Source organism: Aedes aegypti, chromosome 3 (genome assembly GCF_002204515.2).
Source record: "Aedes aegypti strain LVP_AGWG chromosome 3, AaegL5.0 Primary Assembly, whole genome shotgun sequence".
In the NCBI taxonomy this organism is placed as follows: Eukaryota; Metazoa; Arthropoda; class Insecta; order Diptera; family Culicidae; genus Aedes; species Aedes aegypti.
The window spans coordinates 143783936-143801719 of NC_035109.1; the positions used below are offsets into that span (position 1 = coordinate 143783936).

At 36.2% G+C, this 17784-nt stretch overlaps 1 protein-coding gene across 7 annotated transcripts in view; it reads right to left on the reverse strand.

The window, feature by feature from the left end:
• The window catches only part of LOC5568504 (calmodulin), a 103436-nt gene that overhangs the window by 16344 nt on the left and 69308 nt on the right, over positions 1 to 17784 (reverse strand). For 3 of the 7 annotated variants that reach the window (XM_021850158.1, XM_021850159.1, XM_001652279.2), the window contains exon 2: positions 4877 to 5277. The exons of 1 other annotated variant lie outside the window; for it this stretch is intronic. In XM_021850158.1, coding sequence (XP_021705850.1) covers positions 4877 to 4879 — 3 coding nt within the window. In that variant the 5' untranslated portion in view covers positions 4880 to 5277. Of the gene's footprint in view, positions 1 to 4876; positions 5291 to 17784 lie in introns of all 7 variants that reach the window. 3 more of the 7 variants (XM_021850157.1, XM_021850155.1, XM_021850160.1) reach the window with 2 other exon arrangements.

The following is a 17784-nucleotide window of genomic DNA, read 5'->3' on the forward strand; positions in this document are numbered from 1 at the left end:
AGTTTACTATAGGGAATCTCACAGAAGTTTATTCTAAAAATGAAAAAAAACTCTGGTTTATTTTATCAGAAACTCCGTTAGATGTTTCTAATATTTTACTATAAATAATGTTAGATATTATTCAATAATCCGTCACATAAATATCTATACATTTTATGAGAGGGTTAGGAGAGTAAGTGACAAAACTTTAGTTGGATGTTAAATTATCCAAAAAATACCATTGGAAAGCTTGAAAACAGAAGAATTGTTCAGTATAGTTAACTCGAAACCGATCAAAATATTACTTACATCCCTTTGCATTTGGGCACTAATTAAACTCGTTGCGTTTTACAAACAGTTCTTTTAATTATTTATAAAGAAATTGTTGTTCTCTATGATTTTGCTCAGAATTCGGGATTTCTTAAAAAATAAGCCTTTAAGAAAGTCACAGTTCATTCGTGAGATCCTCTATTGATGTCTTCTGCAAATCTATCAGAACTTTCACCTGTCTTCAAGTTCAGAAATCAATCTGGCTGTCTTCATGGATTACTTAATCAGAGGTATTCCCTTATTCAGAAATTTTTTAAGGGATCTCTTCCAAAATTTCTCTTAGAACCATTATATGATCCCCGGTATTTCTATTGAGATTCCTGAAGAAATCTTCATGGATTAATCTCTCCTAAATTTTCCTTCAGGGAATTCTGGAATTTGCTTTCAGGGAATCCAGAAATTCCATTCTTGTGAATTTCTTGAAGGATTTCCACGGGAATTATGACCAAATGAGATACCAGATGAAATCTTTGAAATTTCCAAGGGAATTTCTTAACATTTTTTAAGAAAACTTAAAGGTGTGTGTATTTAAAGCAAAATACGCAATGAAAGTCTCACTAGGATTCGATAAGAAATATATCGTACTTTGAAAAAAAAAAAAAAAGAATGGTTTAGTTCCTTGAGCAATGTCTGATAGATTGCTAGATTAATTTTATTTTTTTCGCAAGTTCTTGTTCGTTCAAGAATTTTGTTAAGAAATAACAAATATTATTCATATTGAAGAATTTTTGACGACATTCCAGCTAATAGGACTTGCGCAATTAGGGTTTCTAATTGTTACAAAAAAATCAGATATTTTGCAACATCAGGTCGCGAGAAATCAATAGAAATCTCAAAAATAAAATTTGACTTGAAAATATCTGCTTAAGCTCTCGAAATTTGTTTTGAAAATTTTTTCTTATAAAAATTCTTGGTGACCTTTTTTGGGAATTTTTTGGCAAGATGTTTGCCAGCTATTGTAGTAATAAATCTATGATTTGTTTTAAGAACGGTCTCACGAGCCTCTAAATTAGTTATCAGAAACTGAGTATTTTTATTGAATTTCTTAAGAGCATTCCCAATTATTTCTTGTGAGAAAATACATAAGTGAACATTTGAAAACAGAAAAAAAAACTGCCAGTTATAAAGCAATCTCAGGTATTGATACAATCTCTGAAAAAAATCTTGTATATTTTTCAAAATATATCTCAGGAAGATGCACCTCTAAAAATTCCAGGTTGAATAGCTAAAATGGAATTCTAAACAATCTCCTACAAATTATATAAAAAGATTATATTTTCTTGAGATACCTTGAAGTATCCTTTATGGACTATATGTTATGAGTATTCATTCCTTTAGAAGTTCAATTGATTATACCTTCTATAATAACATCCTAAATTATTTCATGAAAATTTTTATTTCTCAAATTCCTACAAGATTATTATTTTTTATTTATTTGGTTTTACATCAATTATCTTGATAAAACCTCGCTAACGATATTTCGCCAATTCATTCGGTTCATGGCCGCTTCTCTCCATCCTCGACTTGACCCACGTTCTCCAGGTCCTGGTCAATTCAGATAGCTCGCTGCGCCACACGCCTTTTTGTTCCGACCGGATTCGTAGCGAACACCATCTTTACAGGATTGTTGTCCGGCATTCTCGCAACATGTCCTACCCAGCGTATCCTTCCAGCTTTAGCTACCTTCACGATACTGGGTTCGCCGTAGAGTTGAGCGAGCTCGTGCTTCATCCTTCGCCACCACATTCTCCTGCATGCCGTCGAAGATCGTCCTTAGCACTCGGCGTTCGAAAACCCCAAGAGCTTGCAAGTCCTCCTCGAGCATAGTCCACGTCTCATGCCCGTAGAGGACTACTGGTCTTATGAGCGTTTTGTACATCGTGCATTTGGTGCGAGGATGAATCTTTCTTGACCGCAGTTTCTTCTGGAGCCCATAGTAGGCACGACTTCCACTGATGATGCGCCTTCGTATTTCCCGACTAACATTGTTGTTTCAAATTTTCTCCCAATAATATCCATGTCGTCCGCGAAGCAAACAAATTGTCCGGATCTCGTAAAAATCGTGCCTCGACTGTTAAGTCCAGCTCTCTGCATGAAACCTTCAAGCGCAATATTGAACAACAGGCACGAAAGTCCGTCGCCCTGTCGTAGTCCCCGCCGAACGAATTGGAGTGTTCGCCCGAGATCTTCACGCAGTTTTGCACACCGTCCATCGTTGCTCTAATCAATCGGGAAAGCTGTTCTCGTACATGACCTTCCATACTCTACACGGTCAATACTGTCGTATGCCGCCTTGAAATCGATGAACAAGTGGTGCGTAGGGACCTGGTACTTACGGCATTTCTGGAGGATTTGTCGCACGGAAAAGATCTGGTCTTTTGCCAAGCGGCCGTCGATGAAACCTGCTTGATAGCTTCCCACGAACTCGTTTGCTATAGGTGATAGACGACGGAAGAGAATCTGGTATAGCACTTTGTAGGTGGGGCATATAACGCGTTGCTTTCACTCCTCCTTGCCACCATCCTTGCCAGCGGCCTTGTTGTTCTTGGGCTGTTGAATGGCATCCTTAACTTCCCCCACCGAGAGAGCCGGTTTCCACTGTCCGCTGTGCTGACGTAGCCGTCGCCTTCGCTGTCCTGACCTTCTGTGCCTGTGTTCTCTGCGCCATTCATGTGTTCATCGTAGTGCTGCTTCCACTTTTCGATCACCTCGCGTCCTTCCGTCAAGATGCTCCCATCCTTAGCCCGGCACATTTCGTTCGAGATATCTGTCAGAATTTTATCTATTTAACTTTTGGATTCTCCAAGGACTTACCAGAAAGTTCTGTAAAACTCCGCCTATGAATTGATCTAGAGATTCATTTTTGAGATTTAATAACTTCTTCTAAGAATAACTGATATATGATTCTGACAAGAAATGTTGAAAAAAAGTTTCAGAAATAACTAAAAGAAGATGTTTGCAAATTTCTCCTTCAATGTCCTTATAAATTTATTTGTGAGTGCTAGTAAAAAATCATTTTCGCGATTATTTTACCAAACATTCCTCTATAAATTCCTCTACACTACCGTTTTTATAAATCACTAACCCTCAAAAGTCCGGGACGCATCTTTAATTTTCAAAATGGTCACAATTTGTAGACCAGCAGATCAAATAATTTGACATTAATTTTGAAGTCTGACAATTCTTGGGTGAGAAATTCTCCTGACCACTGCCCCTTTTCTGTATCATCTGTATCTCAAGATCCATATCAGCTAGAAGGTTGGTGTCTTCGGAAAAATAGAGGGATCACGCTATATCTGAACCAGATGATTATAAAAACCGAATTAACATCGATTTTTTTCTCACTAGGTATCTGTATTTGATCTACATTTTCATTATCGGAGAGTTTTCATATATTCTATTGGGGAAATGCGACGAAAAACGTGATTTACATGGGTTTTAGTATGAAAACAGCAAAAAAATGGAAAAAAAAAATTCACCGATGGTATATTTAAAACCTTTCGATCATGAAAATATAATTCCAATACTGAATTTTAGCGAGAAAAAATCGGATGTAAATTCGATTTTTATAATCATGAAAATTTAAAATGAAAAAAATCTAATTGAAAATTTATTCGCTAGGTGGCACTAGTAACAAATATTTCTTACATAATCTTGTAGGTTTATACCAAAATTACACTTAATGTTGGCTTACACATCTCTATCAGCCGATAACGAACTAATGCTCTTACTGTTATTATTTTTTCTTTCATTCAATAATCAACAATTAGGTACAACAAGTATGTTTTGAACAGGGCCTTCCTTAGCCGAGTTGTTAGAGTCTGTGGCTACAAAGCAAAGCCATGCTGAAGGTGTCTGGGTTCGATTCCCGGTCGGTCCAGGATCTTTTCGTAATGGAAATTTCCTTAACTTCCCTGGACATAGAGTATAATCGTACCTGCCAAACTTTGGCAAAGAAAGCTCTCAGGCTGTGAACCGTTTCACCAGTTCGTTTAACTTTTAGTTAAAATTTGACAGCTCGATAGTTATTTCCCCTCCGGTTAGAAATAACCCTGCTCTGGAGCATGGTTAAACTTGACAGTTCGAAAGTTATTTTTTGCTCCCGCGAATTTGAGAATAACTAACTATCTGTCAACTTTGTTCTGAAATAACTACTCGACTGTCAAAGCTCAAATGGGTCCACTGCGATGTTTAATTTAACCATTTGAGGGGAAAATAAGTATTGAAATGTCAAATTTCAACTAATAGTTAAACGAACTGGTGAAACGGTTCACAGCCTCAGTTAATAACTGTGGCAGTGCTCAATGCTCATAAGAACACTAAGCTGAGAAGCAGGCTCTGTCCTAGTGAGGACGTTAATGCCAAGAAGAAGAAGAAGAAGAAGTTTTGAACATTGAAATGGGGGGGTTGTCCCCCCCCCTGTTCAGACGCCAATGGGTATTGCCCTACGCTGCAGCCCGTAAATTTGATTTAGAAAAAAAATCTCGGACATGAGGAAGTGCGCGCAAATCTTGGCATAAATACACATACATTAAGGGCCATAAAAGTTATGCTTCGGAATACTTACCATAATCAGTTGCCGGATATCCTTGACGAAGGTCGACGCAGTGAGAAAGTTGTTCACCGCCGAGAAGATTTTACCTTCCAACTTGAATGGATTTTCTTGTGTTGTTGGTCTAATTTGTACACAACCCCCGAGGAGAGGCGGTGCTGGTGGGCGGCGGTACCAAGTGTGGTCTTCAGGGTGCTGCAAATGGATTTCGCGGTTTGTGAGACGGTGTGGACCGGGGGAATGTTCTTTCCGTTTTCCAACAGTCTCTTGCGTTTCGTCCTTGAGTGCTTCCTCGCGGGCACCGCTTCAGGGATGTCAACACTGCAGCAGCGAGTCCCTCCAATTTCTTCCTCTCATTTATAATCTAAATTGAGCGTTTTATTCGCGTTGACTTTATTTTCTGTCTGTTTGGAGCACTGCTGAAAATTGCTAAAAGGTATTTCTCGTTCCGAATATTTGGATGCAGGGGAAATAGGGAGGAAATGGTTTGACATGCTTTCCTGGAACACAAGTCGACTTTTCTTCCCGTTGCGAAGAATGCTCCCATCGTGATTATTTGAAGATGTATTGAATATATATGTAAACAGTATGATTTCATTGATATGATTTAAAGCTTATTTTGTTGAGAAAAGATTCGGCTTGTCATTCTTATGTTCGAAGTATACTTCAGAGATTAAAATATTTGAGTTGGAATAAACTGAACCACAAATATCTGTTTGACACTGAAGAGTTTTTGTTCGCTCAAACAGTTATTTGTTCTGCAGTTCAATTGAATGCTTGTCATTGTGTATTCATTTTGAAATCAGTACACAGTAGATATCAAATATTTGATTAAGATTTGCCACAGTACCAAACATCTGTTTGAATCGTACACAATGTCTTCATTGTCAAGTCATCGTCTTAAGTTTCATAAGTTCAATATTTGAACTTTCGTAAAACGGGGTAACCTTGATAGTTTTTTCGAAGAAAACTTGAATATTCATGCATGCTGTTTCAAAGAATGGATCATCAAAACAACCAAAACGGCCGCTATGGAAAGCATAGATAGCGCCACCGTAGCCTTGTGTGTTTGATAGAACAACAATGCTGCCACAATGTTAAATCCCAAATAGGCCTTTTCATGTGACAGATCCGTCTATGCATTTGTTTACATCGGTGGATGACCGGTGCTAACACGGGCCTGTCATTTTCATAGAAGAACTGTCAAAGTGCTTCCCGATCAGCTGATTTGAGACGTCATGTGAATAGGCCTATACAGTGGCGCTTTTGTTTTGAGCACTGACAAAAACTACCTTCAATGATCCATATTTTTAAAACTAGTACTGGCATCTTAGCTATCGATTGCAGTTGATAGATTACGAAAAGATTTATTTTGAATGGATATATAATTTTTCATGTAATCGAAGGTCGGTATTTTGTTTTGGGGATACTTTAATAGCGGGGTAATGATCGAACAAAATTGAATGAATAACGTAACATTTATAAAGCATTGCATACCTCTATGCGTTTAACGTTGTATGACTTAGATTACAAAAATGGTCCCAGTTTGTGAAAATGCTTTTCGCTAAGAGCTTCGAGACCATATTCGAGTTCTATGATAACTAGGCTGTCAGAGATAAGTGACCAACTATTCAAAACTACATCAAATAGTGGTCGTAGAACAGATTGTTTGTAAGCGTTTCAAAAATTTTAAAATCGTATCAATTTTTAATATTCGTATATAAAGCCTCAAATGTTCTCGATTCAAATGAAAACAGCCCTTACATGAAGTATAATACTAATATTCTTTATTTTTGCGTTCGTTCTGCTTAACCGATTAACAGAATTATGATATTTCGTTTAGTATGCGGTGTGTAACGCACTATCAAAGTTACCCGCATTATCAAAGATACCTCTTTTTATGGTACTAACTTTTCTACCTTGTACGCTGATGTGTATGGGTTTCAAATCCAATCAATTTATGTGAAATTTTAAATATATTGTAATATGAATGTCACCCACCTTTATATTTGAGATAGTTGATTATTACGACAACTTATCTCCGAGAAATATTGTTCTCGAAATTCTTCGAGTAAAATTACCTAAAAATCTATCAGACTGCTTTTTAGGTTTTTTTTTCGAAGGATGCCTACATTGCCTATAAGAGCATAGTTATCTTATATGGATTTTCAAAACATTTTTTTTTCATTTCATTATTCATATTTCAATGTATGCTTTACTACGCATATGAAAATTGAAACACTTTATTTGAAAATTTTGAGGAAGAATACGAATATGGTCTAGTCCCAAATTGAAAAATGCCATAACAGCCTCTTTATGAACTTTTAACCATCAATTTTTGTAATCTTTTGGCTCTAATTTCCATAATTTTCAGCCGATTTAAATAAAATTTTGACACAACACCTCAATACTATTCAAGTTAAAAGTGACATGTGTTGGGGACCTTAGTCGGACCATCGATTCCGGATTTATGCGGATGTTCTGTGGGGTCTGTCCGAAGGTCAGTTGAGAAATTTCTACAATTATTTTGCACGGATCAAACAAAACTAGTAGCACACATGTTATAATTGAGGCAGAATAACTCTTATATAACCAGATCTGGTCATATAGGAGATATTCTGCCTCAATTATAACATGTATGCTACTCTGGAGTGTTTGTAACAGAATCTTAAACCATCAACTCATTTGGAATCATTCTGACCAGTTCCGGATTCCCTAGAGCCGGTTCCTGGGGCATCAGTTGGGGACCAATATTTGATCAGCGCAAACCATATCATGCGACACATTAATCATTAAGATTTTACAACAGAAGTGTAATACAATGCATATTGAGTAATTGTATGCCACCTAGGGCCTAGGGCTTCCTGAATATCCTAGAGCCGATTCAGAGACCTTGGAAATATCAATACGATAATAAATCTTCGAGCAGTTTAGTGAAATATAAATGAAAAACCGAATTTAGTACTATGCCATTTAATTCCACTACAGTTTGTATCTTTTGACAGATACGCGTATTTCACAAATACGATGATTCATATTTAATCAATACGATGCTTGCAGACCATGGCACCACGTATATGCATATACAATAAAATGTTTCTGTGGGCCTTATTGAAATTTAATATGTGATTATTACGGTGATTATTTCATTTGAAATGCACCGTAAGTTAATAAATTTTGGTGAGGCGAACTGTTTAGACGGATTTAGATGAAAATGTTGCAAACATCTGGTGTCAATATCTTGTATTATATTCTAGACAGCTCTAGACCTAAAAATTTACAGGCCGAAGCCAAATTAAAATTTTCGAGTTGCCTCTCCTTTGCTTTCATCCATTGTTGAAATTTCCATTGATTTTACAACTAAGTATGTCAAACAACCTCTTTTCAATTTTGGTTGGTAACTCAAGAGCAATATTCATCTTTCTGACTTGGTTTAGGAACAAACGATAGAAAGACAAAAGGTCGAAAGGATAATAAGTCGAAAGACAAAAGGAAGACAAGACAAATAGACGAAACTGCAAGAGGTAAAAAAGACGAAAGGTTGAAAGTGACCTGCATTATGGGAAATTAAATCATCTTTGAGAGAAGATTTTTGACCTTTTATCTTCTCTTTATTCCTCTTCGTTCTTTTGCCCTTTCGACCGTATGTCATAGATTCTAGAATATTGACAAGTTCACATTTGTGCCAATGACAGACGCAATATATAATTTCATAAATCCAATATTCCAATCCAATTGCAACAGCAGTGCAATGTTGACACTATTGTCCATGTGTTTGTTGTGAGAATTGAAAGAACATTGCTTCTGTTTGCGATGGTAAAACAAACAGAATTGCTGACAAATATTCTCAGATTAGCAGCCAGTCTAGGGCAGAATATCTCTTAAATAAATATAAAAATATTAACAATAATGCTGACGAATACACACTTTTTAAATTGACGGTAGAAAAAGTGCAAATGGATTCATACAAACATCGACAGGTTTCATTCATAACAAATCTACCTGTGAAAATTGATCGTGTGATCGTAACATTTTGCTTAGAGATCTCAATAAGTGCTGTAATGTTCAGTTTTAGCATAGTTTTATTAGAGTTGTACGGAATCCTATAGTAATTCATAAAACAAATAAATTCAATCAGCTTTGAAAATGTTACTTTGTAACTTTACGATTTTGATAGCTTAATGACGAAATCATACGAAGCTTTAACAAAAATATCAGGTTAATCATAAAAGTCTCCGATTACATCAAAAAGGAGCCAAAAACGGTGAACGGTGCATACAGACTTGTTTGCTACTTATATCCAGAAGATCTCAAGTACTATGTTTCGTAAAGCTATGTTGTGTTCAAAACTTATAAAAGCGCCAACTCGAACGAATTTTGATGCTAATCTTCCATAAAAAAAGGTTGAGATTGGCGCTATAATTGAATTAGAAGAGTCACAGGGATTCAAAATAATGAAGTATGAGCCGTCGCATGCCTAGTTTTGGTGCTAAAACTTAGTAGTTCCATATTACGGGTTTCCGGTGATCATTTCGATGCTCCAAAAGGACCAGGATAACCATCAATTCATTCTTATGGCAAAATAAATTCAAACATAATTTGTATTTGTATTTGTATTTGTATTTAAAATAATCCATCTGACAAATTAGTCTTAATGAATAAAAACTTGAACATAACATACACTTAACACAGATTACTGAACTACAGATCGTATTCTATTAGCAAAATGCCTCGTCGGTTCATCGAACTCGAAAAACTCTTCGACAGCTGCGAATGCTCGGATGCACGCTGAGATGGGTTCGTTGTATCCAAATACGGTGCGATGGAAACTTGATTGGAGCAGTGTTGTCCTCCGGAGAACTCGGTTAGGAACACGAAATTCTAGCAAACTAAGCAGTTCTGGAGCATCGACTTCGCCATTTAGCAACTTCGCTATAAGCAACGATTGCTGTACCTTTCTTCGTCGATCCAATGTTTCTAGTCCCAGGAGTAGGCATCTATCCGGATACGGTGGCAGGTTATCGGGGTCCCTCCATGGCAAGTTTCTCAGTGCCAAACGAATGAACCTCTTTTGAATCCGTTCAATTCTTAGACTCCACGTGAGTTGGTGCGGATGCCAAACGACGGATGCATTTTCCAAGATAGGGCGTACCAGGGAACAATACAATGATTTCCAGCAGTGCGTGTCTGAAAAATCCTTGGCAACCTTGGAAATAAAGCCTAGCTGACGCGTTGCTTTTGAGATGATTGCAGAACGATGCAGCTCAAACGACATTTTCTCACCAAGCTGAACCCCTAAGTCAGTCACAAGATCAACTCTGTTGAGAATGATCCCATCAATTTCGTAGTGAAAAACAATTGGATGCATCTTGCGGTGAAAAGTGATCACCTGACATTTCTCTACGCTAATAATTAGCTTGTTTCTGCGGCACCAATCGGCAAACAGTGTTAACGAGTTCTGAAGACGCATACAATCATTTTCAGTCCGTACTACAATGTACAGTTTGAGATCATCGGCATAAATCAGCTTAAATCCTTCACCGAGAACCAAGCCAGTATCGTTAAAGAAAATAATAAATAGCAATGGTCCAAGGTTGCTTCCTTGTGGGACACCAGACTTGTTCGAAAAGGGTAATGATACACATCCATCGATTTTTACTCGCAGCTCTCGTCCCGTAAGGTACGACTCCATCCAAGTAACCAAATGCGTAGATACTCCGAGGCGGGACAGTTTGTGCAAAAGTATTCGGTGGTCAATCTTGTCGAACGCAGCTTTTAAGTCGGTATAATTTACGTCAACTTGTGCCTTTTCTTCCATGCTCTTCATGCATTTTGACGTAAAAGTCAACAAGTTTGTAGTAACCGATCGGCTAGGCATGAATCCGTGTTGCTCAACGGAGATGTAGCATTTTGTTGTTTCGAAGATATTTCCACACATTATTATTTCGAACAGTTTCAAAACAGCTGACAGGCTTATAATACCCCGATAGTTTGTAACATCATGGCGATCACCGCGTGTAAAAACGGGTGTTATGAACGATTGCTTCCAGATTCGTGGGAATTTTGCTTGCTGGAGTGACTGATTACAACGACAAATAATAATTGCCGGTAATCCATCAGGACCAGGAACATACGACCGTTTTAGCTTTTTCGCGGCCAATAAGACCATATTGGGATTTATGGTAAATGCACTAAGATCAACAACATCTGCAGGGACATCTCGAGTTGCGTCAGCTACTTCCTGTATTGATACGGTGTTTGCAGCAAATATAGCTTCAAAGTGCCTGGCGAATAATTGGCTTGATTCTACGGCAGTCCTAGCACATTGCTCGTTCAAAAAGACGTTCGTTGGTATTGCAGAACTTTTTCGTTTGGAGTTGACGAAGCGCCAAAAACCACGAGGATTCCTTCTCAAATCTCTTTGTACACGCAATATGTACAACTCGTTATGAGTTGGACACAATTCATTTGTTTTTTTGGATGTTCCGGGTTTCCGGAACCGGGTATGAATAACTAAATGATTTTAGAATCTCTATTTACAGTCCACGTAAATACCTATTCAATAATATGAGGACGGTTCAGATTACTTGTTTAGTTACAAAACTACAGGTTGCCAAATTAAGGGTCTCTAAAGGGACTTTTTTCCGATGTAGCAGGTTCCCGGTGGCCATAGTGACGCTATTCCAGATCTCCGGAAGGGTTCCCGAAAATCTACTTGTGTACCTTTCATTAGAGCCCAACAGAACCTAATTCGGTCAACACACTGATTTTTTCGAGCTGATTGAATTTTCGGGTCGAAAACGACCCTAAGTCACAATTTGTAACTTTTTTTTATGGAAGCTCCCCATTCAAAACTATTGTTTCCGTAAATGTTCCTAAAAAAACCAAATTGTCAGAAAATGTCAAATTGCTAGGTTATTTTATTCAAAAGTTACAATGATTTGAATTATGAAATGGGTCGATAACGATTCAAAGTCCTTAGTAAGGTTAAGTTATATCCCAAACTCCGTAAAAAAATGAAAAAAAATTGTTCTAGACCCCCCGACCGATTATTTTCGTTTTGGTTGCAAATGAAAGAGGAAAATCATGGTTTTCTTGTGTCAAAATTTCAGACTTGCCAAATTTTTTGTTTTGAAATTGCTCTACGAAACACACCGTGTGCGACTTGATCCGGCTGTCAGATTGTGATATGTTTAGAAGTACCATAAAGGAGCACTTGTTCTTCGGGGGGTGATTAATATCTGCCACCGCAGGTCTGTTTTTTTGCTTGCTAACTTGGTCTAAGCCTGATTCAAGTGTTGGTCCACCATAAGCAAAGACGACGAGAAGAACTTTTGACAATGACCTTGATGGTGGAGCTGAACTGCTTTTGTATGTGCCTCTCCATTGAGGAATTATTTCGAATTTAACTTTCAATATTTTTTGTCAAAATTGCAGATTTGCAATAGATTTGCAAAAAAAAAAAAAAAGATTTGCAATAAATCAGTCCGAGTTGAGTGCGCGTCGAGTCAAGACGTGGTTCGTGTTTGCGGTTGACGGTTATGTTCAAATGTACAAATGTTATAGTCTTCAGACGTGCGGGTTCGCGCTTAGTTAATTTGGTGATTGTGTGGAGAAATCATTCGGGAAGTGCTATTTTTACTCGATAAAAAAAGTGTTTTTTTTTGCATGCCATTGTGCGGACGCAAGGGCGAAATTGTGAACAAATCCGAATAGCAAAGATCGGAAGTGTTTTGCCGGAGAAAGGGGAAGTGTACATTCATGTGTGCGTGTGTTTCTAGAAGTGCATTCAATTCGAAGCGGAAAAAATATACCAAACCAAATGTCACACGAGTGCCAATTTTGTACGGATTGGATTGCAGCTACGATGGACCGTCGACGTCACATCAACTTCAAACTTGGTGAGATCTTTCCTGGATGCTTTGTCTGTATTGTGTAGTTAAATTGTAGACTAGATTTGTGTGTGTGTTTTTGTTTAATATCTTAGTTTCAGGAATTATGACACCTTTCAATTGCGATGCTTGATATTTTGATTATTTTCATGCACCGGATCATTCTCGTTCGATGTGGAGTATACGACAGTGATTTTGGTTGCTTATCATTGACTTTGCATGTAGTTGTCTATCCGCTGTAAATTCGGTAATTGAATCGTATGTGGTGAGCGAGTTTTTGTTCATGTATGCGTCGCTGTTCCTAGCACTCAGTGAGTTCATTAGAAGAATATTTCGAGAGGGACTCGTGATTAGGGCGAAACAATAACAATGAGAAAATTATCAAGTGCAATTTATGATCACAATTGATTTTACTCAAATTTTACCCTTGTCAATTTATAATTCGCAATTCATAAACCTGATTTAAATCCCCTATGAATACCACACATAACTTTTTTCTATTTTTCTTGCTATTTCGTTCTCATCAATCTTATTAAGTTTCGTTGAAAAAGTATTAGAGAATGTCAGTATCGCCAAATCATATATGCCTTCTAATCGATATCATTTCCATATCGCCTGTTACTTCACGCGTGTTTACATTTTTATTTTCTTTCATCAACCATTATCACCTTATTTATTTTTGTTTGTAGTGTCGCCGTATTTTGTTTACAATTTCAGAATCTTCAATTACTCATAATCATGAAAACGGACATGGCTAAGAGCTTAAGATCAACTAATATACCATCAAGCTACAATTTCATAAACATTTTCTTCAATTTTATACATTTTGTGAGTATCGCCTAAATCGCGAGGCACTCCTAATTTGTCTTCTGGTTGCAATGACGACGCTTGAGTGCCGGACGGATGGGTAGGAATGAATTCTTGTATTAGAACAGATAAATGAGGCGTCATTCATTTCGGATCGATTGATACACATACCAATGATACCAATCTCATGGCAGGTTTGGGTGTATGTATAACGCGTTATAATTGACTAACGACCGGTGAACACTGAATTCAATCGATCTGAGGATTTTGACACTCGAGCGGGACACGCTTCTGAATGCTCCACCACGTGTTTCATCCCGCTCAAGTGTTAAAATTCTTTGACACTGAATCTTTCGTCATGGTTATTTAAAATAAGCTTCTTAGTAAATAGTTTAGTTAACAGTTGTAACTCGTTGTTAGCGGGGTCAAGGCGAAAATAGAATGCAACATTTTTTTTTCTAGGCTACAAATATATAGATTTTAATGTCGTTTTCCGCTATATTTTGACTATTTAGGTTTTATTAGAGATCGATGAATATTTTTTACTCTGTATGGTATTGTTATACACAGGAATTTATTTTCCAGGAGCATCGTAGAGACACGTAAAATTATCGACAATGAGCAAATTATCGCCCTTTTATCTTGCAGCTTTATAGAATGTTTTCATGCCATGTGGTTTATTATTTTCTTTTAATTTACTAGGATTTAACTCTTTTATTATCTCGAAGAACAACTATGCATTAATTAAATAATAGGGTAATATTACCAAAATTCGACCCATAACAAGTTTCAGACTAGATTTTCTAGATGTCTCATTTAATTGATGGATAGACACATTAGAGAAGAGAAAACACAAGAGTTAATGCATTATATTTCCAGTTGACACATTGAGGACACCTCTAAGGGGCACCATAAGAATTCGCAGTCATCGTCCAAGGCATATAATAACATATATTATATTAAATTTTATTTTATTATATTATAGTGTGTTATATTATATTATATTATATTATATTATATTATATTATATTATATTATATTATATTATATTATATTATATTATATTATATTATATTATATTATATTATATTATATTATATTATATTATATTATATTATATTATATTATATTATATTATATCACATTACATTGTGTATTGCATTATATCATATAAGTTTTTATCATATTATACAATATTATGTTGTATTATAGATATCATGCACGAATTATGGTAAAGCATGTTAGATTCTCACACAAAAATCATGACAAGAGAGGTTAGACGAGATCGAAAAGGTTGAACTTTAGCGTAATATAATTTATGTAGCAACTCATATTACATCTGATTTTGGAAGTCATATTTCAAATGATCATGTTGTCTTTAATTATCATTTAATCCTTCTACATTTCTACATTTCCTAGCTTTATTGATGTTTTCCTATCGAAAATAGGATCAAGCGTGGCTACTGGAGATAGTCTTTGTTATAATGTTCTACCATATTAGATGGATTTATTTTTCAGCTTCGGATGCAGCAAAGTTTTAATTGGAGTAAAATTTCATAATGGGATTCACTCTTTTAATTGTACTATGACATAAGTTTAAATGAAAAGACTCAATAAGCTTCGAGTGAGACAGTTTTACTACATTGAATTATATAACATCATATTTGTTTCAGGAATCCAATTCTATTGGGTTAAGCTTTTGGAGCATCGTGATGTCGGCATATCGGAGATACTTACCTTAATCATTGCTCCTCATCTTTTTTTTTTTCCTTTGCTGTCTTTAGAGCTCGGACCTAGTTGATCCATCTCGCTCTGCTCCTCATCTTTCAGCACTTTGTTCATCTCTACTAAATGTATTTTGTCCTTATTTTAGATGGTGCTGAATGAGGTTGAATTTATCACATTCATTGAATTTAATTGAACATCTATTTAAATCATACATGAACATTATTTCCATTTTTATATACATTTCATTATATATATGCCAATTCATAATATGTTGGGAATTGGGGAGGTGCATCAGGGCATCATTGAAGTTGCAGCTGGACGATGGAGTGGAGTGCCAACCGGAGTCTAGGAGAATGTGCCTTAACATCCTCGTAGATGGGTGCATATCTCCAACAGTTGCAATGGATTTGACGCGCCCCACGCTATGTCTGAACCAGACGATTATAAAAATCGAATGTACATCGGATTTTTTCTCGCTAGAGATCAGAATTAGGTCTTTATTTTCATAATCGGAATGTTTTAAAATATTCCATCGGTGAAATTTTGATTTTTTTTCATTTTTTAGCCATTTTTCATACAAAATCCCATGAAAATCACGTTTTCGACGCATTTCAGCCCATACAAAATGTATGGAAAAAAAATTCACCGACAAAATATTTTTAAACTTTCCGATTATGAAAATATAGACCAAATACTGATCTCTTGCGAGAAAAAATCCGATGTACATTCGATTTTTATAATCGTCTGGTTCAGACATAGCGTGCGCCCTTCTTATAACAAACCATCTCGTGGAAAGCTGAACAAGCACTGCGATTCTCATTATTCTAATTGTTGGATTGTACCGTTGGAAGGAGATTCTCTTTTTACCCGCGGGTTTCGCGTAAGTGTCTCTGCTTACGGGTCCGCCACACCCCTTTTGGCCCTTCATACAACGGTATCATGAATACAAATTAATAATGAAAATTGACCTTGCTATCCAGTGGAACCGCATGCAGAGCAAGACTCAAGCTAGGGATGGTGGTTATCTACATACATACAAATTGCAGATTTGCAATAAATCAAAAGTTTGCTGATGAAATGGCCTGGTTTCTAACTTACAAAATTTCAAGCAGTGGTGGGAATTGCAGATTACTCTGAGCACTTGAAAAGATCCATTTTGTATGAAGAAACGACCAAAGCGTACTTTATTCTGTGCAATACTATACACACTAAGATTTTATTACCGAAGTCGGTAAAATTTTACTGGGTTTTTGAACAGCAGAGTTAACTCAGTAATTCTGATATGTACCGAAAACTCCGTAAATCTAAAAACTATTCCAGTTATCAAAAAATAACGATTTAGTCAGTAATGATTGGTGTACATGTATTACTGGGTTTCTCGGTAAATATTTTGTTTACTTTTTTTGCTGAGTATTCCAGTTTCAAGAGTAGGGCCCTCCCGATCCTTCCCATTTTTCGTATGCAATGCTACTTTATTAAAACCGAATCATTCTCATCAATTCCAATCCGGGACTTTCCCTCTCAAACAATTTTCAAGATTTCAAAAATGTAATCATGAATTAGAGTAGTTTGTTTGAAATTAAAAATTTTAATAATCGAAAATTAGCAACAAATACTTTGTTTCCAAAAAACAAATTGGTTTTCCGTGACTGCTTAATATGAGGCCATCTTCTTTGGGATGTTTCCGGAAACAATGCAGCCTAACTTCAATATGATTGTACCGTAGTATAAGTTCCATTGTCTAAATTTGTCTTGGATAATCGAAATATATGGAATTAGATCCGATATTTATAATAACAAGTTGCCAATATTCGATTACTTACCATTCAAAGAGAGCACAAGAAAAACCCGCGATAAATTTATGTCTTTTTTAAGCTGGAGCTCATCATCTTTACAATTATTTCTGCTGCTAGAGTTGTTATTTGACAATGACCCGCATGAGGATTTGTTTTCTTTTTGTTTTGCTGAAATTCTCAGCTAACAATTTATCGATACTGAAAGTCGGTACTAGAGTGATTCCAAGCAACAGCACCAAAATTTGGTAAATTTTTTAATTCATTTTTTTCTATTGAGCTGAAACTTTGCACAGTTTTCCAGTTCCATCTAAATCGTCATTTTCCGATATCAAATCTTCAAGTTGAGTCACGACTAGCTTTTCAAAAGGGTGTATGTGAAAATTGTTCAAAAATATTCAAAAAGCTGCACAGCAAAAACGGTTCGTTCGATTGTTAGACAACTAAAGAAACAAAGTTAGACAACTAAATAAAGATTCCAAAAAAAATACACACAGTAAAAAAAATTTTTTTTTTGCATTAAAAAACATAATTTTTGACACAAAAACTCAAATATCTCAAAACCCTATCGGAATACCAACGTAATTTTTTGAGGGAAAACGGTCCATTATATTAGCTATCTACCATAAAAATTTGGTGAAGGTAAACCAATAAACAAAAAAGTTATGACATTTCAAACATGTCACAATTTTCACATTTAGTA